Raw genomic sequence first — 26,565 nt, 5'->3', positions numbered from 1 at the left:
AAACCCAGCCTGGCCACTCCCCAGTCCTCCCCGGCCCCAACTTGGCCCAAGCTATGCTGCAGCCCCCTCCAGCTTTGCAACCCCCTGTCACCCACTGCCTGCATCCACCCTCCCCCATGCCGGTGCAACACCACCACCAGAAATGCACCAACAGAAAGACCACTGACCACAGCCCACTGTTATCAGCTCACCCAACCCCCCGAGCAGTCCAGGCAGGAGGCAGCCGGTGGGGAGAGAGTAGGCACTGCAGGGCACGGACACACACACACGCATGCATGCATGCATGCAACACTCTCACCGCGAGGACCTCACTTAGGGAAGAGGAACCCAACCCACAGCTGACTGAGCTGGATTCCAGGTTCCCTCCTTCATCTCTAATGCCCTATCGGGCTGACCTGTCGCGCTGGCCTCTCCCCCATTGGCCCTGGGCACTGTCAGTCTCAGAGTCCTGGTTTCTTCCCCTCTCCTTGCTTTGGGTGTTGGGAGAGGGATTGGGCAACAGGGAGCCAATCACGTTCTCCAGCAGGACATTTGAAAAAAAAAAAAAAAAAGCAGCCAAAAAAGCCCCCAAAGAAGCCACGTGAAAAACGCCCAGTTGGGGTTAAGCCACATCTTAGATCCCTGTGACACTGTCTGCAGGGAGCCATGGCTGCAGCGAATCCTCTGAAAAGCTTCCGAGATGAAGCAACTTGCTCCATCTGTCTGAGTTTTTATAAGGATCCCGTGTTTTTAGATTGTGGGCACAGTTTCTGCCAAGCCTGCATCGCCCAGTGCTGGGAGGGATCGGATACAGCTGTCTCCTGCCCTCAGTGCAGAGACCTTTCCCCAGAGGACCCTCAGGCCGAACAGACAACTGGGGAACTTTGTGGAAACAGCCAAGCAGCTGAGTTTCCAAACAGCAGCAGGAGAAGGTTGGTACAAGGCGCACTAGGAGCCTTTCAAACTCTTCTGTAACCAGGACCAAATGCTCATCTGTGTGATCTGCAGAGAGTCCCAGGCTCACCGTACTCACAGGGTGGTCCCCACAGAGGAGGCTGCCCAGGCCTACAAGGTAGGAATTAGCTGTGCAGGGTAATTACTTCGGTTTGGGCATGTTTGCAGTTTTTATTACAATAGCTCCTAAAGGCACCGAGATCAGGGCCCCTGTTGTGCGAGGCTCTGTACAAACACACAGAGAGTCTAAACCAGTGGTCCCCAAATTTTTCCCCTCAGGCTCTCCCTTACCCTGGCTATGGCCCCCCACCTGTGAGTGGGGCCACAGTCAGAGGCTGGGGCCACAGCTGTGGGGGTGTCTTGGGGTTGGAGGTGGGGCTGGGCCGGGAGTCGGGGGCTCAAACTGGGGCTGGGAACAGAGCCAGGGTCAAGACTGGGGCTGGGAGCGGAGCTGGGGTAGAAGCCAGGGCCAAGGGGGCCATAGCAGATCTGAGTGGCACTCCCTTCCTGCCCCTTGCGGGGGCTGCCATGCCATGCTCCCTCAAATGTTCTCCATGCTCCAGTTTGGGGACCACTGATGTAAACAGTCAAGGTAGACAAAGGCTGGGGATTCTGAAAGGTACTTAAGGTGTCTATACCCCAGATTTAAGTGGATAAATCTGGAGTTTAGGCACCTAAATGCCAGTTTTAGGCTCCACTGCAATCCCCAGAATTCCTGTAGGAGCCCAAAAAGAAAAGGAGTACTTGTGGCACCTTAGAGACTAACCAATTTATTTGAGCATAAGCTTTTGTGAGCTACAGCTCACTTCATCGGATGCATAAAAGTGGAAAATGCAGTGAGGATGTTTTTATACACACAGAGCATGAAAAAATGGGTGTTTATCACTTCAAAAGGTTTTCTCCCCCCACCCCACTCTCCTGCTGGTAATAGCTTATCTAAAGTGATCACTCTCCTTACAACGTGTATGATAATCCACTTTTATGCATCCGATGAAGTGAGCTGTAGCTCACGAAAGCTTATGCTCAAATAAATTTGTTCGTCTCTAAGGTGCCACAAGTACTCCTTTTCTTTTTGCGAATACAGACTAACACAGCTGCTACTCTGAAACCTGTCATTATGGAGGAGCCCAGACTCACTCAGTGCCTGTGTATTCAGGGTACAACTTCTTTCAGTGCCTGTGTTTCTGTGGCATGTGCACAGCTGCCCCCCTGGCTGCCTGTCTCCTGGCCACACCCAGAGCAATCCATGAGCTGGGGAAAACCAGGCATTCTGCTTCTCTCCTCTACGGGGCCTGATCTGGTGGGCATGCTCGGAGACAAATCAAAGGAGTGGGAGGAAAACAGAGGCACAGAAGCGGCAGTGACTTAACCAAGCTCACAAAGCAGCTCAGTAGGAGAGCCAGGAATTAAACCCTGGCCTCCCCATGCCCATCCTAGTACCCTAGCCACTCGACCACACCGCCTCTCGTCACTCCTGTCATGCAGTTCTCTACCATCACATTACAAACATCTCAGCACAGCTGCAGACTGGAGGCGTAGTGCCCCAGCTTGACCATTTCACATCTGATGACCACTGCTTTCAGGCGAGCCACAGGAAAGTAACACATGGTCAGCAGTGTTCTCAAGGAGTTTGTTCTCTGCTACTTTCTGACGCATAAGGTGCCCTGAAAGATTTCTGTTTAAGAAACAAAGGTTAATCTGCATAACTTTTTCCTCAAGGAAAAACCAGGATGATGAATTCCCGTTTTCCCAGGTTTGCTGAAGGATGGTCACTTTGCTGCTCCTGAAGCAGAAATCGTGGGCGACGGGTATGACAGGCCAGGGGAGGCACAGCCCTGCGTGGCCCCCTCCACCCTCAGACTCCCTCTTGCTTCCTGCCGGGGATCTGCAGCTCTTCCCCCGTGGCTGGTCTGGGGGGGCCTCTGGCAGAAGGGGCCGGACTGGGGTTAGCCTCCCTGAACCAGTGGCTCACGTCCTGCTCATACAAACTTTGGAGTTTTGCAACATTCTAGGGCCCATGAAGCCCAAGTGGATTGGAACCTTAAAAAGCCTGTTGGACAGAGCAATCCCCTCGGGGCAGAATCCGCTGTGCTGTACGCCACTCTAGCTGTGAGGACGAAGTGGGCTGTATTAGTGCCACGATAAGATTAAAGGAAGAAAATGGCTGATTCCCAGGACCATGTTGAACAAGCCCTTTCCCCCATGCCAAACAATCGAGCACAATATTTATGCACCTTGTGAGTGTGTTGGATTTTTAACGAGGAGTCTCTTTCTCCCAAGTGTTCATTAGGCACCGGAGTTTAATGTACTATTTTTTTTTTAAAGTGTGTTAAACATTCTCACCAAAACTCCCTTCCCTTTAAGTTGCTCATCTTTAACTCTCTGATGTCCAGCTTCATATAGTTTTCTCTGTCATTGCATGGGAGCAGGGCACCCTACCCTACACTGCTGCAAAATGGATACGACTTCAACCCTTTGCCCTGCAGCACTTGGAGGATTCGCTGGAGGCAAAGGGCTGTTCTAGACAGAGTCCCTAAGTCTCTATATTAGGTCTGGTGCCCCCAAGGCCTCTCTCTTCCCTGGCAGCATGACATACAGCATAGAAGGAAAGTAAGCAGGGCTGAGAATGGGGCCTGAGATGCCCAGCTGCCATGAAATGAACGGGAGCTGTGCTTTTAAATCCTCTCTGTGGCTCTGCAACACCTCACCCCCGGTGAATTACAGAAGAAGATCCTTACAGCACATTTTCAAGAGCACCAACTGACTTTAGAGCCGAAGTCCCATTTGCAAAGGAGATTTAGGCCCGAATCCCCAAATGCACTTGGGTGTTGTGATGCTCAGCACTGCAATGCCTAACTTTTAGGCACCTAGAAAATCACTAAGGACATAAGAACGGCTGCACTGGGTCAGACCAATGGTCCATGTAGACCAGTATCGTGTCTTCCAACAGTGGTCAATGCCAGGTGCCCCAGAGGGAATGAACAGAACCCGGCAGTTATCAAAGGATTAATTCCCTGTTGCCCAGTCCCAGCATCTGACAATCAGACAAGCCCTTACGGTTGCCAGCCTGTAATTGCCAGGATTTCCTCTGGAGCCTTTTTAAAAAAGCTGGCTTTCCATCAGCTATCCTCCAGTCATCTGGTACAGTTTGGAACAACAAATCCTGAATTAGGCATTTGGGGGGAGAGAGGCATCCACAAAAGCCAGCATGCTAGCTGGGGAGACTAGCCCTCTGGAGATACTGATGAGAGGGGTGTGTCCTAAGCCCCAACTCCTTCAGAGTTTGGTGTAGGAATGGGCCTGTCTCTGATCCACACCTGGGAACCCCTCTCCTGGAGTCGGGTGGCGTAGCTACCTAAGCTGTTTCATGCAAGATGGAGTTCTGCACCTGTGTTGCTCCGCACAGCGTGGCCGGGGAAGAGGTTGAAGACTTTCTTCATAACCGATAGCCTGGGGGTAGGGCACTCACCTTGTATGTGGGAGACTCCAGTTCAAGTTCTCCCTCTGCCTGGTGAGGAGAAGAGATTTGAATCTCCCATCTCTCAAGAGTCAATTGTGACATTGCCATGAGCACCGTCCTGGGGCAACTTGAGAGGGAGATGGAAAGTCAATGGTAGTTGAGAACCCAACTTCATGAGACTCCTTTGAAAATCCCAGCTTCAGATAATGAAATCAGCACTGCAATGTATATAAATTGCAAAGAGGACAGACTCCTCAGCAGGCTGACCTTCCCCCCCCCCCACCCCCAACATTGTTTTTCTTGCCTCAGGAACAAATTCAAACCCAATTGAACACACTGAAGCAAGAGAGAGGAGAACTTCTGGAGTGGAAACAGGATGCAGAGATGCAAAGCCAGGAATATCTGGTAGGTCCCCATTGTTATGGTCCAGAAGTTACATCAGTCAGGGGTGATATTTCTCTCTGTGGGGAGAGTGTCAGCCCTTGTCTACACGCAGCACTGCTTTGATTTAGCTATGGCTACATCTACACGGCACACCGCTGGGGGCATCCTGTAGGGTATGTGTAGCTACACAGCACAGTGAGAAACAGGCTGTGTCCACACTGTCATGTGTAGCTAGATATGTGAATAAAAGACTCCAGCGGGGGAGGCAGCAGAGCGGCCAGAGCCTTCCCCCACTCCTGGAGCCTTTTCCTGTGGTGGGGAAAGGCTCTGGCACTGGGGAAGCAGCGGGACACTGCAGTGTAGATGGGGGAGGCCCTGCTTGGGGGCGTATAGTGCCCTGTGTGTAGGGTTTATACCCAGAGGGTTCAGGCATATCGCGACTCTATTTGCTTAAGCCATGCCTCGCCATCTACACTGCTATTTATGCCCATGTTAGCGGGTGCATATAGTGTACGTCCTCTACACACCACCACAACATTCGCGTAGTACAGATGTACCTCAAATCACTTTTTAATGTAATGTCTTTATTCTGGTGTAAGGCCCTCACAGGCAAACATTTTGAACCTAGTTTAATTTGACCCTAGTGTGGCGTGTAGGGTTCACCTTGTCCAGTTAAACTGAGATAAAATGTGCTAACTGGGAGCATGTCAAGCTCAAATCAGGGTTAGCTGTGATGTATTGGGGTCCGAGAGACTTTGTCCGTTGGACCATATGAACTGGAACCATAAACTCACTGAACGTTAAATCTCACAAAATGAGGGTCAATCCATCCTCATGATTGTATCCACTCATTGTATTCCACACCTGAACATAGCTATTATATGAACAACGTACCCTCATGTCTCAATGTCTGTACTTTGACCCCTTAACCTCTTACCCTCAATCGGGGATATTGCAGAGTATGTATTCCTTACGCCACTCGATCTGAAACCGAACTTCGCTCCTCTTGATAATCCGTACATTATTCCCTGGTATCCAGAAACATCTACTCCAGGGGTTCTCAAACTGGGGGTCGGGACCCCTCAGGGGGTCGCAAGGTTATTTACATGGGGGTTCGTGAGCTGTCAACCTCCACCCCAAACCCCGCTTTTCCTCCAGCATTTATAATGATGTTAAAAATATTAAAAAGTGTTTTTAATTTATTAGGGGGGTCGCACTCAGAGGCTTGCTATGTGAAAGGGGTTGCCAGTAAAAAAGTTTGAGAACCACTGTTCTACTCTGTACTGTTCATGTTTTTTTTTAAACATCATCTTGATAACCTCAAGCACTTTGTCTCTTGTTGAGACACCCTTGCAGGGTGTGATCATGTTTATCTTTGTTTATCATCCCTCTGGGCTGATTCCTCCACTGGCTTCCAGTTTCAACTCAAAGCACTGATCTTATTCCCCACACATCCAGCTACAAACGCTGATTTCAGGGGAGATTTTCAAAGGCACGTATGGTGATTAGGTGCCTAATTCACATGGACTGTCAGTAGAACTTAGGCACCCAGTGGCTGTTTTGTATCTCAGAAATCTTCCTCCTGAATCTCCACCAGGCACAACTGGTTTCCTCTGGGACAGTGTAATTAACAGAATGCCAGATGAAACATGCAAAAGCTGGAGAAGAAGCATTTTGCATGGTGTGTTTTGTAACTGGTGTTTTATGTGGATAACCAGCAGAACCCTTTCCTTCTTCAGTCTTCTCCACAACTCTCTGCCAATGTATTTCTGATTCTGAGTCAGACCTCCCCCTTTCCAACCTTTCTGCTATTGGAAGATTCTAGATGATCAACAGAATATACTAAGCTACTCAGACCTGAAAACTCACCATTTTAGAGAGATTGGGTGACATTTTCAGAAGTGCCTAAGTGATTTCGGAGCCTAGGGTTAACAATTTTGCAAGTGGTTAAAGGCCAGATTCTCAAAGGGGGCTTAAAATGCAGGGAGAGGAGTCCTATTTTCAAAAGTCACTTTCAAAGAAACTTAGGCTCCTTAGCATCCAAAGTGACCTTTTGAAAATGGGAACTGGAGGCGTAAGTCCCGAATGCACTTCGGAACATGTTGTTCATTCAGGCCAGCTGAGAGACTGTCAGGCATATTCTCCTGAAATCTCAACCATATGTTTGTAGTAGGTTGATATAAAAAGAGGGCTCTAAGAACTGTTCCTATCAGGGACATGGGGAGAGTCTGGGATGTCCAACTTTCTCATTTGTGAAAAGCGGATGCTGAGCACCGGAACCTGCCCTGTGCCCTGTGCCGCCACTTTCCCTCGAGGCCCCGCCCCCCACTCCTCTTTCCCTCTCCCACTGTCGCTTGCTGCTCTCTCCACCTCCCTCCCCCTGCCAGCTGAGCAGAGCTCTAGGGGTGTGGTGGAGGTGACTGGGGCAGGGTGGGAGAGGGAGAGCCACGCTCCAGGGGTGGACGGGTGATTGGAGCAGGATGGGGGAGATGCCGGTACTTTTCTCCCCTTCATGGAGCCATCCCTGAGTGCTCCTCCAGGCTCCAGCAGCAACTGCTGCTCTTCTCGCCCTCTGGTGGTGGAAGCCAGTTACTGTGGGTAACCGGACTTCTCATGTCCAGTCAGCAGTGCTGACCGGACACTGCCAGGTTTCCCTTTTGACTGGACTTCCCAGTTGAAAACTGGACATCTGGCAACCCTTGTCCTTGATCTGTCCTTTCCTGTTTATGTCCCTTCATTATAGGGAAAGATAGAAGCTGAGAGGCAGAAGATCATGTCTGAATTTGAGCAACTGCGGCAGTTCCTGGACGAGCAAGAGCGACTCCTGCTGGCCCAACTGGAAGAGCTGGACAAGGAAATTGTGAAGATACAGGATGAAAATGTCACCCAACTGTCTGAGAAGATTTCCCGTCTCAGTGACCTGATCAGTGAGATAGAAGAGAAGTGTCAGCAGCCAACAAGTGAATTCCTGCAGGTGAGACAGTTAGAGACACCCAGATCCCTGCCCAGGGAAGGGAGAGATTCTGATTGATTAGCTTTGGAGTTTATTAAGTTCTTGGAGAGGTCCTACTCCACAATGGAGACTGTCAGTGTGTCCTTTAGCGAAGCGAGGGAAAACAAAATTTGACATTTCTAATATTTCCAATGTGGAAACAGTTTTGCTGTTTTAAAGGCAGATGTTTCAGGCCTTTTTGAGACATCCTGTGTAAGCCCCTTCATTTTCAGTTTAAACCAATTTTTACCAAAAAATTTCTGGGTTTTACAAAAAAGTATTATTCAGTTTTTTCTGATTTTCATCCTACTTTTTTATCATTCAAATATATACAAAAATCTTGTTTTATTAAGAAAATACAATACATTGCATGAGATCTCTGTATTCCGATAATACATTAGTCTGTGTGTATATGCAAAGCTACCTGCTGAAGTAAGAACGTATTGTTCTAGAAGATGCACACAATAAACCAACAGGCATGCATGCAAGCTCTGAAGTGCGTGTGCGTCTGAACCTACTGATAAATCACACGCCCACCAAGTACACATTTCAAACTGTTAGTAGACAATGGGTTAAAGATCTGATGCACTAAAATGGGAAGAAAATGAAAATCTACATCAGAATACATTTCAGAACACAAGGAAGTATTCAAAAGGGTTAAAGAAACAACAACAGGAGAAAAGGATGAAGTTGAGTGTATGTGCTGCAAATGGTGTGGCCCAATTATCAAATGTGAATATTTATAGACTAATCGTTCTAAGCAAAGCTTTTGATACGGTCTCCCACAGCATTCTTGCCAGCAAGAAGTATGGGCTGGATGAATGGACTATAAGGTGGATAGAAAGCTGACTAGATTGTCGGGCTCAACAGGTAGTGATCGATGGCTGCATATCTAGTTGGCAGCCAGTATCAAGCAGAGTGCCCCAAGTTGCAGTGGGGGAAGTTTAGGTTGGATATTAGGAAAAACTTTTTCAGCAGGAGGGTGGTGAAGCACTGGAATGGGTTACCTAGGAAGGTGGTGGAATCTTCTTCCTTAGAGGCTTTTAGGGTCAGGCTTGACAAAGCCCTGGCTGGGATGATTTAGTTGGGGAGTGGTCCTGCTTTGAGCAGGGGGTTGGTCTAGATGACCTCCTGAGGTCCCTTCCAACCCTGATATTCTATGATTCTACACCAGTAACCTGTTTGTTCAAATGAAACGTTTTATTTGGGGATTGGCCACTCAGAATTTCAGAGACACACAATCGCCAGATGTTTTAGAAAATGTTGAATTTAACCTCCATGGCTGGGATTTTTCAAGGGGCCTAAGGGATTTAGGCCCCATCTCTCTCTGACTGTCAATGGGAGTTGGCCACCATGTGGCCTCAGCCCTTTTGAAAATCCCAGACTCTGTACCTCAAGTTCCTCCATCTTGAAAAAGGAGGAAATAATGGCCAACCTACCTTGTTGTGCTAATTAGTGAATGCCACCGAGTGCTTTGAGATCGTTGGAGTAAGGCAGGAGATGGACGATATATTTTGGACGGTGATTTCACTTTAGTTTGGTCTCATGGAAAGGTCTCCCCATTCCAATCTGCCTCTCGTTCCGTGGTCTTTTCCTTTGGGCTGTCTCTCAGAATTACAGCACGGTTCCATGCCGTGCTGCAACAGCCGTGTCGGTGCCAGGACATTAGACAGGGTGGGGGAGGTCAGAGCTTTTATTGGACCAACTCCTGTTGGTGACAGAGACAAGCTTTCGAGCTACACGGACCTGAAGAAGAGCTCTGAGTAAGCTCCAAAGCTTGTCTCTCTCAATCACGGTTACATTAATTAACGGTAGAAATGTCACCAGAGTCAAGACAACATGAAATCACCTCTCTTCCAATCCTTCCTTTCTCTTGAGACCCGGCCCTATGAACTGAGCTCAAACGCAGAGAGAAAGGGTATGGGCTAGATTCACAAAAGGACTTGGGGTGCGGGTGGGGGGGTCTACTTGCCATTTTAGGCACCTCAGTCCCAGAATCAGACCACATTGGGATTCACAAAGACCCCCACTCAGCTGCAACCAAACCTTGTAGGTGCCTAAAATTACTCATCACCTCTATTTTTTCGGTAAAAGTCCCCTAGGCACCTATGTTTCTGCTTCTGTGCATGCACTCTGCAGTTCCAGTCCAGCTACCAAGACACCTAAGCCCCACAGAGATACACAAAATGGGGAAAGAAAGGGGTTCCTCCTCCTAACTCACCTACAGGGCCACAATCTGAAATGCCTGCTCTGAGCACGCTAACTGACTAGGGCCCTATATGTGAACTTACCCAAAAGAACCAGGCTCTAGGGAAAGAGGAGCTCCCTTATAATGTATAGCTCTGTGATTAGGGTACTGACCTGGGATGTGGGAGATCCCCAGCTCCAATCCTCTGTCCCCCCCAGGGGAAGAAGGGATTCCAACAGGGGTCTGATATAGGCCTCTCTGTTGCCCCTTTTGAATCTGATCCACTGTGTATAAATAATTGAGCAGCGGGACAGGCTTCTGGGCGTCCCTCCCAAGAGCGTGCTCTAACCACCTGGGACGTTCTCATGATTTCTCTCTGCCTCTGGCCCAATGAATTATTGATTATCCCCAGTGGAACCTCTCCCACAGGAGAGAATGTGGGCACCCCGCATCAGACAATCCTGCAGCCCAGAGATTAGGGCGCTCCTTGAGAGGTGGTAGATCCCATTTCAAATCCCTGCTCCCTCTGTGGCACAGGCTTGACTTGAACCAGGGGTCTCCCAAAGGCCAGCTGAGTGCTCTAACCACAGGGCTAAAAGTTATGAGCGAGGTGGGTTTCCTTCCCCCGCCAGGCTTCTTGCAAAAAATGGCACAGGTGCTGGTCATCAAGAGAGGGCTCGCAGCTGAGAATCCCACCCCGAGGGAGGCGCCTACGGTGCTGCCCAGATTCGGTCGCCGAACTCCCTGAGGGGGCCGGGGCTTAGCACACCCCCGCACCTTGGCATTTCCCACTGGCTGGCGTAAGCAGGGAGTCGCCTAGCATGCTGGCTTTTATGAAGCTCATTCCAAGGCGCATCTCTCTCTCCATTCATGGTGCAGATTGCCTGGGAGCCTGACTCTGGCTTTGTGAATCACAGTGACTTTCTAGGTGCCTAAACGTTGGGTGTTGTGATACTAAGCGTCAGCTTGCCTAAGTTTCTTTGTGAATCCAGCCCCGTTTTCATGAGGCTATTTTCCTACAAGAAAGGGGCAAAGCACCTCTCCTCTGATCTTTTCTTCCTCTGCCCTATTGACTGAACTTTCTGATCTCCAAGGCAGAGAAAGAGGGTAAGTTTTCATAAGGATATTTTCCTACAACAATTATTAATTAAAATCTCCGGATTAATTTTTTAGAAGACACTTCTGGATTCAAACGAGAGGTTTCCACCAATACAGAGTCATGGATTCCAAGGTTAGACGGAATCATTACATCATAACGGCCAGACTGGGTCAGACCAAAGGTCCATCTAGCCCAGTATCCTGTCTTCCGACAGTGGCCAATGCCAGGTGCCCCAGAGGGAATGAACAGAACAGGGAATCATCCAGCCCATCGCCCATTCCCATTTTGTGATGTATGAACGTGCACATATTATTTACAATTGGAAAGTAGGGTACATTTTTTAGGTCCAGTAATCAGCCTTTAGGGCACACTCAGGTCACATTTTTCTGCTTCTCTCGGCAATTATAAGGACTAGAAATTTGCTCTATTTTTATTTTTTATATGAAAGACAAGCTTCACTGCTGGAAAACATCATTAACGCAGAGTGCAGGTTGACCATCAGTGCCTTGTACTCTCCCAGAACGTGAAAGGAACCCATATTTCAACCTCTGAAAACTGGGAAATAAAGAGTTAAGGAAGCGTCTCCCACCAGTTCCTGTGCTATACTTCCCTCTCACCCTAGCGTCAGGAGCATGGACTCATGTGCTGGGCTCCATCCATCCCCAGCTGGTGGAAGGTCCCTTGGTGGGAGACCATACTAAGGCCAGTAGTGAACCAGGCAGAGAATCAGGACTGCAGCGGCAGTCAAAAAAGCAAACAATGTTGGGAATCGTTAGGAAAGGAATAGATAATAAGACAGAAAATATCATATTGCCTGTATATAAATCCCTGGTATGCCCACATCTTGAATACTGCATGCAGATGTGATTGCCCCATCTCAAAAAAGATATATTGGAAAAGGTTCAGAAAAGGGCAACAAAAACTATTAGGGGTATGGAACAGCTGCCATATGAGGAGAGATTAATGAGATTGGGACTTTTCAGCTTGGAAAAGGGACGACTAAGGGGGGATATGATAGAGGTCTATAAAATCATGACGAGTGTGGAGAAAGTAAATAAAGAAGTGTTGTTTACTTCTTCTCAAAACATAAAAACTAGGGGTCACCAAATGAAATTTCAGAGTAGCAGCCATGTTAGTCTGTATCCGCAAAAAGAAAAGAAGTACTTGTGGCACCTTAGAGACTAACAAATTTATTTGAGCATAAGTTTTTGTGATCTACAGCTCAAAGTGACCTGTAGCTTATGCTCAAATAAATTTGTTAGTCTCTAAGGTGCCAAAAGTACTCCTGTTCTTTTTTCAAATGAAATTAATAGGCAACAGGTTTAAAACAAACAAAAGGAAGTATTTCTTCACACAACACACAGTCAACCTGTGGAACTCCTTGCCAGAAGATGTTGTGAAGGCCAAGACTATAACAGGGTTCAAAAAAGAACTAGATAAATTCATGAAGGATCAGTCTATGAATGGCTATTAGCCAGGATAGGCAGGGATGGTGTCCCTAGCCTCTGTTTGCCAGAAGCTGGGAATGGGCAACAGGGGCTGGATCACTGGATGATCGCCTGTTCTGTTCATTCCCTCTGAAGCACCTGGCATTGGCCACTGTTGGAAGACAGGATACTAATAGCCATTGATGGATAAATTTTTGGAAGATAGGTTCATCAGTTCAAGGAGTATTGTCTCTCCCTGGAGGTTGGTGCTCCCTGTGGTACTGGGAACTGTCCCTTTAAGTGGTTTGGCTTCCCAGACAGGAAGGAGGAGCATAGCAGAAGCTCTGTGATACAGAACCCTGGATAAAGAGGGTTTCATTCAAACATCATGCTCCCAGCAGGATTACTGAACACCACACTTGCAACCGTGTTGTGTCCCCGTCCTTGTCCCATGAGCACCACTGGAGGCTGGGGAAGGGGCTCTCTTTTGATCTCATAGTTACCTATCTGGCCCCCCACAACAGCATCTGAATACCTGGCATCTTTTATGCCCATTTGACAAAAAGGGAAGCTGGACTGCAGAGAGAAGAAGGGACATGCCTGAGGTCATACAGCATGTCAGTAGCAGAGTGAGGAATAGAACCCAGAAGTCCTGGCTTCTAACCTCTAGACCATGCTCCCTCCCCAAAATGAGTGTAGTGCATTGGATGACTGTTACACATCCCTCTGGTGTGGACATTTAGTGCCACCGAGAAGTCAAATTCCCAGTGCACCAGAGAGCCCAGTGTCTCTCTAGCAGGGCTGCTCACTACTTTCTCCTGGTCCAAGCGGGTGGAGGGGTTCTCACCCCATGTGCTGTACTCTTGGGCTGGGGACTTTCCACCAGGAGATGGGGGAGGAATAGGGCAGCATGGAAATGCATGAAAAGCTGAAGTTGGTGTCCCTGTTAACGTCCTCTGCCTGGTGCCTGCTGCCTCCCCTGCTCTGTTCTGTTGCTGGATGTGGAGCACCCCCAGCAAGGGCGAGAGATCGGGGGAGGAGACCGAGATCCCCTCTGCCGCGGATCCACAGGATTCGTGCTGCAGCCCCCGCTTTGGAACAGTCTCTGGGAGGAGCCCCTTCGATGGGCCAGACCCCCACCATCAGCCCCCTCTTACTCCAGGGTAAGCCACGTGGCTTCACCCACGCCTTAGGCTGGACCTCTGGGCCTTCAGCTCTCCTGCCTCACAACATGAGCTGTGCTCAGTGCGTCCAGCTGAGACAGACCCCTGCGGGAGCCCTCTGTGATCTTAGGGAGCAGCACGGCTCTGCAAGCACCTGCAGTGACACTCAGCCACCGCTGTCACTGTCAAGCCCCTGGGGTTATTAGTCCCCTGCTCTGCACCACAGCCCAGGAAGACCTTGGTTAGCTCAGAGAAATGAAGGTTACAGTATAGTCCATTCTGGGGAGCCGGTGCCCAGCCCCGCAGTGCAAACCCCGTGGTTCAAGCTCTGTCTCCCTGTCCATCTGATCTGCTTTCTCAGACTCCCAGGTGTGCCCCCCACCATAGGTGCTGATTCTGTAGGTGATCCGGGGCTGGAGCACCCATGGGAAAAAAATAGTGGGTGCTCAGCACCCACCAGCAGCCCCGTGGATCAGATCCTCCCCCTCCTCCCTTCCCACCCACTGGTGGCCCTGCCAATCAGCTCCTTCCCCTCCCTCCCAGTGCCTCCTACCCACCGCGATCAACAGGCAGGGGAGGAGCAGGGGCAGGAAGAGGTGGGGTAGGGTGGAGACTTGGGGGAAGGGGTGGAGTGAGGGTGGGGCCTGGGGCAGAGCGAGGGTCAAGCACCCCCCAGGAAGTCAGCTCCTCTGCCCCCTACTGCTTCCTGCAGCCAACACGTAACTTCCGCTTCACCCCTCCCCCACCTTGAGTCCCTTGTTCCCGAGCCGGGGCGATGCAGCTCAGCCACAGAGGCGGGGAAGGCCGTAGGTCTCCGGGTTGCTGATCGTTATGTTTCTATGTCCGGGCAATTGGATTTGCCATTGTCTGCTGAGGACCTCAGGCCCCAGATAGTGACGTGGGCAGCTTAGCCTGCCCTGAGAGCAGACACTCCCGTATCACCCACTGGGTAACAACGCTGCCTATTGGGAAACTGAGGCACATATAGGTTTCATTAAAAAATTGCAAAAAATCCCAGTTTCTCACACCCTCCTAACAATACCTCCTTGTTGCCTGGCGGGAATGATGGGGAGTTTCCTGCTCAGCTTCAGCCAACAGGCAGCTCCCCAGGACTGACACTCAGGGCCCACCCCAGCCAGCTCGGGGCTACTGGGGAGCCTGAGAAATGGTCCTAGCCTCCCCCAGGGCAGAGCTCTGCCTGTAAGGGTCTGTCTGCACTGCAGAGTGAACCCTGGGGCTCAGCACCCAGGTTAGCCTGGGCTGGGTGCAAGGAGCCATGCTGCTGAGCCTGACCTCACTTACTGGGTCCTCACAGGTGCTGCTGAGGCTCTAGGACTCTGGGAGCACATCCCCTGGCTGATGAGCTATTCTGAGTTTCTTTCCCAGTGATTCATGGGGTACACGGTCTGTCTTTCACGGGGGAATTAGGGGAAGGCACTGGAGGGCTATTTTCCCTCAGGTCAAGCTGGCAGTGGCGTTCGGGGGGAGGCTTTCCACCTTCCTCTGCAGCATGTGGATGCGGGTGATGTGCCAGGATTATGTGGGGGTATCTCACCGAATCATTTCCCTGCATTGCCGGGGCCTCGGGCACTGGTGACCCTCAGTGCCTCCTCTTCTCTGCCTGTGGCACATCATAGCACGGTCGGCTGTAGTCTGTCATGCTCTGGGCTAATGTTGGTTGCTGGGTTAGGTGGGTGCTGGGTGGGGTTGGTGGCCTGTGATATACGGGGGTCAGATTAGATGACCTGATGGTCCCTTCTGGCCTCAGACTCTCTGACTCTCAGCACTGGAGTGGTTTAGCCTGCACAGAGGTGCCGACTTCCCCAGTTCCCAGGGGGGTGCTTGACCCTTGCTCTGCCCCAGGCCCCACCCCCACTCCACCCCTTCCCCCAAGCCCCCACCCGTGCCCCATCTCTTCCTGCCCCACTCCATTCTGCCCCCTTCCCCTGCCTCTTTCTGCCCCCACTCCTCCCTCTTCCCCCCCCCAGAACCTCCTGCCCACCGCTGAACAATGGCTCCGTGGCAGGAGGAAGGCGCTGGGAGGGAGGGGGAGGAGCTGATCGGCGGGTGGGAGGTGCTTTGGGTAGAGGGGGAGGAGCTAATCGGAAGGACCTGCCGGTGGGTGTTGAGCACCACTATTTTTTTTCTGTGGGTGCTTCAGCCCCGGAGCACCCACGGAGTCTATGCCTATGCTGGGTGGAAAGCAGCCCTGAACTCAGATGAGGTGTTTATGCATCTGGACAGAAAGGGCATTAGAGTTAGCAGCCGAGTAAGCGCCTGGGTTAACTCTGCAGTGAGGACAGACCTTAACACTCTCCTCCTGTCTCTCTCTCCCCTCGTGCAGTGCAGGCCACTCTGGATCGAGACCTGGGAATTTCCTATTCCGTCGTGTCCACAGATGAGAGTGTGATACAGAAATACCAAGACACAGGATATGTAGTGACACAGAACAGGTTTTACCCTGCTGCCTGTGTGCTGGGCTATAAGGGCTTCACCTCAGGGAGATGTTACTGGCAAGTGGAGGTGGGGAACAAACGTAATTGGGTTTTGGGCATTGCCAAAGAGTCTGTGATGCGTGAGGGAGAGAAAAGCCGTACACCAGAGGAGGGGATCTGGGCTTTGCAGAGTACAGGGAATGGGTACTCGGCCCTCACCTCCCCTGAGACTCCTCTGGCCCTACCTCGTAGCCCCAGTAACATTGGGGTTTATCTGGATTATGAAGGGGAGAAAGTTATATTTTATGACATTACATCTTCTGGCAGAGAGCCGATCTTTACTTTCACATCTTCTTTCACTGGGAAGATCATCCCCTTCTTTGGGAGCTGGCGTGCAGAATTTCAGAGTTCACTGGTAAGCATACCGTTACGTGTTCACTGGCCGGCATATCATTAATGTGACAGAGGAGCAGGGTCACTCAATATGAGATATCTAAAGTAGAGCAAAGACATAGGTAATATATAAATTACAACTATCACACTTTGCCATTCTAATCACAGTCTTGCCAACCTCAAGCATTCAAAAACTGTGTCAGGCCCCCCAGAATCATGAGATTGGCTGAAACATCTTTTTAAATATTGTGTTATTTTCTTTGCCTTCTGGTTTCCCAGCTTTTGGGGTGTTCTTGTTTCCAATTTTCAATCTTTGCTACACAAACGTGAAGGCTGGAAATGTATCTGGAGTATAATCTGAGGATGCCTTGCAATCTATCTACTCCTGCTGCTGGGACTTTAAGAAAAACACCAAGTGCTGCGAGACTCACAATAAAATGATGAGAGAGGACAAGACTGACTTGCTTAGCATTATACTGGTGACAGGAGTTTCCCGACCCTCTTACATGTCTGTCTCTGTAACTCTGTGATCCTCCAGGCACACAAAAACTGGCCAACCAGCAGACACCAGGAGCCACTCTCAGGGTCACAGCAGAGCCTGCCTGTCTTAGGGCAGGTCTACACTTAAAATACTGCAGCAGAACAAATGCACCGGTGCTGCTCCACCGCTGTAATGCTTAAGTGAAGACGCTCCTATGCCGACAGGAGAGCTTCTCCCATCAGCGTAGTTAATCCACCTCTGAGAGAGGCGGTAGCTATGTCCAGGGGAGAAGCTCTCCCGTCAACGTACCGCTGTCTACACGAGGAGTTCAGTCGGTACGACTGCGTTCATTGAGGGGTGTGGATTTTTCACAGCCCTGAGCGATATAGTTCTACCAATGGAAGTTTATAGTGTAGACCTGGCCTAAGTTCTCACTCACTTCTGGTCATCCATCAAGCTCCTCTGCTCTTTACTTATGAATATGAAAATCATAGTGGTGTTTACCTCTCCCTCCAATTCCCTAGCTCAATGCTCCTATTTTGCTCTGTTTAGTTATTTGGCTGCTGTAAATTCAGATGAGTAAATTCACAGAATAAAGTTTATTTCTATCTTCTGGTCTTGGAGTTTGCCCTGGTCTACACTAGGATTTGAGGTTGAATTTAGCAGCGTTAAATCGATTTAACCCTGCACCCATCCACATGATGAAGCCCTTTTTTTCGACTTAAAGGGCTCTCAAAATCGATTTCCTTACTCCACCCCCGACAGGGGATTAGTGCTTAAATCGGCCTTGCCGGGTCAAATTTAGGGTACTGTGGAAGTAGTTAGATGGTATTGGCCTCCGGGAACTATCCCAGAGTGCTCTATTGTGACCGCTCTGGACAGTACTCTCAACTCAGATGCACTGGCCAGGTAGACAGGAAAAGGCCTGCAAACTTTTGAATTTCAATTTCCTGTTTGCATGGTCACCTGCAGCTTGCCACGCTGGCCAGAGCTCATCAGCAGAGGTGACCATGATGGCGTCCCAGAATCGCAAAAGAGCTCCAGCATGGACCGAACGGGAGGTATGGGATCTGATCGCTGTATGGAGAGAGGAATCCGTGCTATCAGAACTCCATTCCAGTTTCCGAAATGCCAAAACATTTGTCAAAATCTCCCAGGGCATGAAAGACAGAGGCCATAACAGGGACCCGAAGCAGTGCCGCGTGAAAGTTAAGGAGCTGAGGCAAGCCTACCAGAAAACCAGAGAGGCAAATGGCCACTCCGGGTCAGAGCCCCAAACATGCCGCTTCTATGATGAGCTGCATGCCATTTTAGGGGGTTCAGCCACCACTACCCCAGCCGTGTTGTTTGACTCCTTCAATGGAGATGGAGGCAACACAGAAGCAGGTTTTGGGGACGAGAAAGATGATGATGATGAAGCTGTAAATAGCTCACAGCAAGCAAGCGGAGAAACCAGTTTTCCCAACAGCCAGGAACTGTTTCTCACCCTGGACCTGGAGCCAGTACCCCCCGAACCCACCCAAGGCTGCCTCCCGGACCCGCCAGGCAGAGAAGGGACCTCTAGTGAGTGTACCTTTTAAAATACTATACATGGTTTAAAAGCAAGCATGTTTAATGATTAATTTGCCCTGGCATTTGCGGCTCTCCTGGATGTACTCCCAAAGCCTTTGCAAAAGGTTTCTGGGGAGGGCAGCCTTATTCCGTCCACCATGGTAGGACACGTTACCACACCAGGCCAGTAGCACGTACTCGGGAATCATTGTAGAACAAAGCATTGCAGTGTATGTTTGCTGGCATTCAAACAACATCCGTTCTTTATCTCTCTGTGTTATCCTCAGGAGAGTGATATCATTCATGGTCACCTGGTTGAAATAGGGTGCTTTTCTTAAGGGGACATTCAGAGGTGCGTGTTCCTGCTGGGCTGTTTGCCTGTGGCTGAACAGAAATGTTCCCCGCTGTTAGCCATGGGGAGGGGTGAGGGGCTAGCCACGTGGTGGGGGGAGGCAAAATGTGACCTTGGAACGAAAGCACATGTGCTGTGTATGTAATGTTAAAAGCAAGGTTTACCGTGAAAGAGTGAACCTATTGTTCTATAAAATGTGTCTTTTTAAATACCACTGTCCCTTTTTTTTTCTCCACCAGCTGCATGTGTTTCAAGGATCACAGGATCTTCTCCTTCCCAGAGGCTAGTGAAGATTAGAAGGCGAAAAAAACGCACTCGTGATGAAATGTTCTCTGAGCTCATGCTGTCCTCCCACACTGACAGAGCACAGACGAATGCATGGAGGCAGACAATGTCAGAGTGCAGGAAGGCACAAAATGACCGGGAAGAGAGGTGGCGGGCTGAAGAGAGGGCTGAAGCTGAAAGGTGGTGGCAGCGTGATGAGAAGAAGCAGGATTCAATGCTGAGGCTGCTGGAGGATCAAACTAATGCGCTCCAGCGTATGGTTGAGCTGCAGGAAAGGCAGCAGGAGCACAGACCACCGCTACAGCCCCTGTGTAACCAACCGCCCTCCTCCCCAAGTTCCATAGCCTCCTCACCCAGATGCCCAAGAACGCGGTGGGGGGCCTCCGGACACCCAGCAACTCCACCCCAGAGGATTGCCCAAGCAACAAAAGTCTGGCATTCAATAAGTTTTAAAGTTTTAAACTTTTAAAGTGCTGTGTGGCATTTTCCTTCCCTCCTCCACCACCCCTCTCAGGCTACCTTGGCAGTTATCCCCCTATTTGTGTGATGAATTAATAAAGAATGCATGAATGTGAAGCAACAATGACTTTATTGCAAGTGGTGATCGAAGGGAGGAGGGGAGGATGCTTAGCTTACAGTGAAATAGAGTGAACCAAGGGGCGGGGGGTTTCATCATGGAGAAACAAACAGAACTTTCACACCATAGCCTGGCCAGTCACGAAACTGGTCTTCAAAGCTTCTCTGATGTGCACCGTGCCCTCCTGTGCTCTTCTAACTGCCCAGGTGTCGGGCTGCACATAAACAGCGGCCAGACGATTTGCCTCAACCTCCCTCCCTGCCATAAACGTCTCCCCCTTACTCTCACAGATATTGTGGAGCGCACAGCAAGCAGTAATAACAGTGGGAATATTGGTTTTGCTGAGGTCTAACCAAGTCAGTAAACTGCGCCAGCGCGCTTTTAAACGTCCAAATGCACATTCTACCACCATTCTGCACTTGCTCAGCCTGTAGTTGAACAGCTCCTGACTACTGTCCAGGTTGCCTGTGTACGGCTTCATGAGCCATGGCATTAAGGGATAGGCTGAGTCCCCAAGGATAACTATAGGCATTTCAACATCCCCAACAGTTATTTTCTGGTCTGGGAATAAAGTCCCTTCCTGCAGCTTTTGAAACAGACCAGAGTTCCTGAAGATCCGAGCGTCATGTACCTTTCCCGGCCATCCCACGTTGATGTTGGTGAAACGTCCCTTGTGATCCACCAGTGCTTGCAGCACTATTGAAAACTATTGGTTTATGTACTCGCCGGCTTGGTGCTCCGGTGCCAAGATAGGGAGATGGGTTCCGTCTATGGCCCCACCACAGTTAGGGAATCCCATTGCAGCAAAGCCATCAACCATGACCTGCACATTTCCCAGGGTCACTACCCTTGATATCAGCAGAGCTTTGATTGCGTTGGCTACTTGCATCACAGCAGCCCCCACAGTAGATTAGCCCACTCCAAATTGATTCCCAACTGACCAGTAGCTGTCTGGCGTTGCAAGCTTCCACAGGGCTATCGCCACTCGCTTCTCAACTGTGAGGGCTGCTCTCATCTTGGTATTCATGCGCTTCAGGGCAGGGGAAAGCAAGTCACAAAGTTCCATGAAAGTGCCCTTACGCATGCAAAAGTTTCGCAGCCACTGGGAATCGTCCCAGACCTGCAACACTATGCGGTCCCACCAGTCTGTGCTTGTTTCGTGGGCCCAGAATTGGCGTTCCACCGCATGAACCTGCCCCATTAGCACCATGATGCCCGCATTGCCAGGGCCGGTGCTTTGAGAGAAGTCTGTGTCCATGTCCTCATCACTCTCGTCACCGCGCTGACGTTGCCTACTAGCCCAATTTCACTTTGCCAGGTTCTGGTGCTGCATGTACTGCTGGATAATGTGTGTGGTGTTTAATGTGCTCCTAATTGCCAAAGTGATCTGAGCGGGCTCCATGCTTGCCGTGGTATGGCATCTGAACAGAAAAAAGGCGCGGAACTATTGTCTGCCGTTGCTCTGACGGAGGGAGGGGCGACTGACGACATGGCTTACAGGGAATTCAAATCAAGAAAGGGGGTGGCTTTACATCAAGGAAAAACAAAAACAACTGTCACACAGAATGGCCCCCTCAAGGATTGAACTCAAAACCCTGGGTTTAGCAGGCCAAATCAAATCTGGTCTATTTCTTGTTTTGATCCACTCCATCTATCTTTTACATCTTTGGCTGGCAGCAGACGGTGCAGAAGGACTGCAAGCCATCCACATCTCTTGGCTGCTCGGCAGAAGATGGTACAATAAATAGGACTGCTAGCCATCCTCATCTCCTGCCTGCTCAGCAAAAGATGGTACAATAGGACTCCTAGCCATCCATATTGCCTGCCTGCTCACCAAAAGATGGTACAATAGGACTGCCTGCAGGACTAAAGAGAGTGACCTGGTCAAGTCACTCCTAATGTAGTCCCTGCACTCATGTCTGCCCAGGCGCTCCTGGCCGATGTGGCCAGGAGCACCTCAGACATGACGATGACAGCTACCAGTCCTATTGTACCGTCTGCTGCCACAAGGCAATGGGTTACTACTGCTGTGTAGCAATGCAGGACCACATCTGCCAGCACCCAGGAGACATACAGTGACAGTGAGCTGAGCAGGCTCCATGCTTGCTGTGGTATGGCGTCTGCACAGGTAACTCAGGAAAAAAGGCGCGAAACAATTGTCTGCCATTGCTTTCCAAGAGGGAGGAAGAGAGGGAGGGAGGGCCTGATGACATGTACCCAGAACCACCCGCGACGATGTTTTTTGCCCCATCAGGCATTGGGATCTCAACCCAGAATTCCAATGGCCAGCAGAGACTGCGGGAACTGTGGGATAGCCACCCATAGTGCAACGCTCCAGAAGTCGATGGTTGCCTCGGTACTGTGGAAGCACTCCGCCGAGTTAATGCACTTAATGCACTTAGAGCATTTTGTGTGGGGACACACACAATTGACTATATAAAAACGATTTCTAAAAAACCGACTTTTATAAATTCGACCTAATTTCGTAGTGTAGACATACCCTTTGTCACAAGGGTACTAGATCTGTACGGTTCTGCCCTGAAAGGCTAGACAGACCCACCAGCAAATGCCTTGAAGGGGCTTGAAGAAAAGCAGCTGGGTAACTCTAAGCGAAAGCTCTAAAAGCAAAGCTTGAGGAAAGAGTAAATAAAATCAAAGAATCAAGCGACGCTTTCCCTGGGCAAGAAAAGAAGCAACAGCATCCTCGCTGTGAAAGAAATCTGTTGGCAACTTCCAGCAGCCGAGGAACAGAAGGAAACTGGCAATAAAGTAGCCAGCTCATATTATCAACTGCAGTAATATTATGGGCTGGCACCTGGCCGCACCATGGTGCTGCAGCAGCGTTTCTTTCCCAAACCAAATTATCCCTTTTTCTTTAAGTTCACATTCGCAGTCTGAGTGGCTAGAAACCTGATCCACCACCTGAGGGCAGAGGGAAGGGTCAGGGGTACAAATCTGGAGTCATTTGGTCAAGGGGTGCATGAGATGCAGCCCCTCCCAACACAAGCTGTTTCCAAAACTGAGCTAGGCCTGGAATACCAGCAGAATCCTGGCCAGGGCTGGGTGAGGGAGACTCCCAGCACACCCTGGAGCCGGCCCCGGGGCTGGAAGGCAGAAGAACTCAATCTCTTCTGCGGCGGTTTCTCAGCAGTTTGTCTTGGCTGAGGCATCGCACCCTGGGGGAGGTACCTGTGCTTTGCAGATGTGATAAGAGAATCATAGAATATCAGGGTTGGAAGGGACCTCTGGAGGCCATCTAGTCCAACCTCCTGCTCAAAGCAGGACCAATCCCCAACTAAATCATCCCAGCCAGGGCTTTGTCAAGCCTGACCTTAAAAACTTCTAAGGAAGGAGATTCCACCACCTCCCTAGGTAACGCATTCCAGTGTTTCACCACCCTCCTAATGAAAACGTTTTTCCTAATATCCAACCTAAACCTCCCCCACTGCAACTTGAGACCATTACTCCTTGTTCTGTCATCAGCTACCACTGAGAACAGTCTAGATCCATGCTCTTTGGAACCCCCTTTCAGGTAGTTGAAAGCAGCTAACAAATCCCTCCTCATTCTTCTCTTCCGTAGACTAAACAATCCCATTTCCCTCAGCCTCTCCTCATAAGTCATGTGTTCCAAACCCCTAATCATTTTTGTTGCCCTCCGCTGGACTCTTTCCAATTTTTCCACATCCTTCTTGTACTGTGGAGCCCAAAACTGGACACAGTACTCCAGATGAGGCCTCACCAATGTCGAATAGAGGGGAATGATCACATCCCTCCATCTGCTGGCAATGCCCCTACATATACGGCCCAAAATGCCATTGGCCTTCTTGGCAACAACGGCACACTGTTGACTCATATCCAGCTTCTCGTCCACTGTAACCCCTAGGTCCTTTTCTGCAGAACTGCTGCCGAGCCATTCGGTCCCTAGTCTGTAGCGGTGCATGGGATTCTTCCGTCCTAAGTGCAGGACTCTGCACTTGTCCTTGTTGAACCTCATCAGATTTCTTTTGGCCCAATCCTCCAATTTGTCTAGGTCCCTCTGTATCCTATCCCTACCCTCCAGCGTATCTACCTCTCCTCCCAGTTTAGTGTCATCTGCAAACTTGCTGAGGGTGCAATCCACACCATCCTCCAGATCATTTATGAAGATATTGAACAAAACCGGACCCAGGACCGACCCTTGGGGCACTCCACTTGATACCGGCTGCCAACTAGACATGGAGCCATTGATCACTACCCGTTGAGCCCGACAATCTAGCCAACTTTCTACCCACCTTATAGTCCATTCATCCAGCCCATACTACTTTAACTTGCTGGCAAGAATACTGTGGGAGACAGTGTCAAAAGCTTTGCTAAAGTCAAGGAACAGAGGCTGCAGAAGGTGAACTCAGACAAAGCTGGGAAGATGTTTCATGGATTCCAAGGCCAGAAGGGGCCACTGTGATCTTCTAGACTGATTTTCTCGTCTCCTGTGTCACACAGGCCACAGAACTTACCCCAAATAATTCCTAGAGCATCGTTTTGATTTTTTTTTCTGAATCTTGATTTAAAACTTGGCAAATTGCTCTAGTGCTTAATTACTCTCACCATTAGAAATGTACACCTTCGTGCCAGGTCTCTGTCAAATACAGCAGACCCACACCTCAATCACTGAACCCCGCGGCCTTTGGAAATTAATCTACCAGCTCAACTAGCCACACAGGCCAGTAGTTCAGGCGTGGTGCATGGCCCAGCTGCACAACACTGAAACAAGGGTGCAGTTGATTCAGGCTTGGAGCATGGCCTAGACACCCAGCCCTGGGACTGGGGGCAGGGGAGGTAGCTGAGAATAGGTCGGCTCTGTGCATGTCCCAGGCACACAGCAATGCGAGCAGGCTGGGAGAGTCAACAGCCGGCCGACTTGGGGCATGGCAGACACACAGCGCTGAGAACATGCAGAGTTGGGGCATGACACGGACATAGCACGGACTGGGGCGGGGGGAGCTGCAAACAGTCATGCCTAGTGCATGGCAGAGACACGTGGTGCTGGAAGTGGGGTGGGAGCAGCCACGCTCTGTGCATGGTGCAGACATGCAGCGCTGACAACAGAGAATCAGCTGAGACAGGGGTGGCTGATGAGAATGGGCAGGCTCGGTGAATGACACAGACTCTGTACCTCAGTTTCCCCATCTGTAAGCTAGCTGGGCTCTTCCAGGGCAGGGCAACCTCCTTTGGCTTGCTTGGAGGACAAGAAATAAATTTGTGTTGTACAGGGCTCCGGTGGGGGTTCCACGTTCACAATCGCCCCCTGTTGGGAAGTGAGGGGAGGGCGCTGTGGGGTGCATCAGAAAAGAGGACACTGCAGGGTTGCGCTTGGCGAGATGAATTTTGGATGATCTTCATGTGGCCTTCATTCAGAGTAGTGAGGAAGGGAAATTGCATCTTGTTGCAACATTGTATCCCTCTGCAGAGCCATCCTTGTAACCAGACGGGTCCCCAGCGGAGCTCCAGTCACTGCCCTTTTCCCACCATGGTTACATTACATGTTCTGGGCCCAGGTGGCTGCTTCTCCGAGGCCCCCTCAGTCTGTACCAAGATGCCCTCTCCTGCAGCTGGAATAGACAAGGGAGCTGGGAAACTCTGTGTAACCCCTTACCTGTACAATGCAGGGGTCCCAGTACCAGTTCCCCTCACATACACTTTCCTGGGCCATTGGTCCTCTGCCCTGACCTGGGATGAATCTGTCTCTAGAGGGGAGAGAGGAGCTCTGTCTGCACGGTCCATTGAGTCCCTGACCTCTCCGCTGAGCCTCACACAGAGGTGCACGATCAGTGGAGAGTTTGCTGGTTACCTCGGCATGTGATGGAGACGTCTACACCCCGAGAACCAGGCTGAGATCCCAGGGCATTTCACGCAGCCCCCTGAGCAGCTCCCCAATGGACTTTCAGCCACTGGCCACATGGGCAGGATTTGGGTTATTAAACTGAAACAGACCAGCCAGAAAGAAGCATCTTTACTTGGTCCCAACCCCAAGGCTTTGACAACTCACTTTGTTTCTCCCCAGAACAAGGGGTTTGGGGATGGCTGAATCTTTCTCAGGTGCCTCTCCAAAGGGAATCCAGAGAGAACTAGGTCAGATGTAAGTCGACCAGGGGAAAAGAGGGGAGGTGGGCAGCGGGGCCAGGAAGATGAGCCCAGGAAACTCCTGTTTACAGATTGGCCTTAAGATGTTTGTTCGGGCCTGCAGAGCTATGTCTTGCTGCCCCATGGCTGTTCACTATTGCCTAGTCTTTCTAAGGCTGCTCTGCAGGTGGATGGACTAATGATTTTGCATCTGCCCACGCAGTGCTCACTGGGGCCTCACTGGTGTAACTGTTCTCTCTTTTCCCCTGGCTTTCTAATGAGTTTGTCTTTTAAAAATGCCACCATCCTAATGGGGATTTTCTGAGCTGTAGCTGACACTAGAGATTGACAACATTAGCTCCAGCATTTAGTCAAGCTTTTCCCTGTGCATTTCACACCACTCCTAGGGCATGCTGGGTTACAATTCTTACCATAGTCTGCAGGGGCTGTAACTTTAACTATGGCCTGATTCCAGCTCAGCAAATGTGAGTCTCTTCCAGGGTGTGGGGAAAGCCCAGTGTTTACTGCATATGGAGTTTGTGACCCCAGCAGAGGTTGCATGGGATCCATGAACAGCTCACCCTGACCTTAACCTGTCTGCGGATCAGAAAATTGTCAGACATTAACACACACGACAGGACCTGCCCAAATTTCTGAAAGATTTAATTCTGCTGTGTGCACTGGGCTCTGAAGGATTCCTGGCAGGGAAACATCACTGGGAGGTGGAGGTGGGGAATAGGGAAAGC

At 50.2% G+C, this 26,565-nt stretch overlaps 1 protein-coding gene across 1 annotated transcript; it reads left to right on the top strand.

Moving 5' to 3' along the window:
• The first annotated feature begins 388 nt into the window (after window positions 1-388).
• On the top strand, window positions 389-17,568 carry LOC102945939 (zinc finger protein RFP). Its single transcript, XM_043528531.1, is given in 6 exon segments — window positions 389-812; window positions 814-1,051; window positions 4,703-4,798; window positions 7,521-7,805; window positions 11,031-11,064; window positions 15,991-17,568. Coding segments are annotated over 6 exon segments (1,368 nt in total). The 5' UTR covers window positions 389-645; the 3' UTR covers window positions 16,539-17,568.
• The last annotated feature ends 8,997 nt before the right edge of the window (window positions 17,569-26,565 follow it).

The sequence above is a fragment of the Chelonia mydas genome, chromosome 14, assembly GCF_015237465.2.
Source record: "Chelonia mydas isolate rCheMyd1 chromosome 14, rCheMyd1.pri.v2, whole genome shotgun sequence".
In the NCBI taxonomy this organism is placed as follows: domain Eukaryota; kingdom Metazoa; phylum Chordata; order Testudines; family Cheloniidae; genus Chelonia; species Chelonia mydas.
Note: the sequence above shows the minus strand (reverse complement) of the source record. Positions and strands in the feature narration are given on the sequence as shown.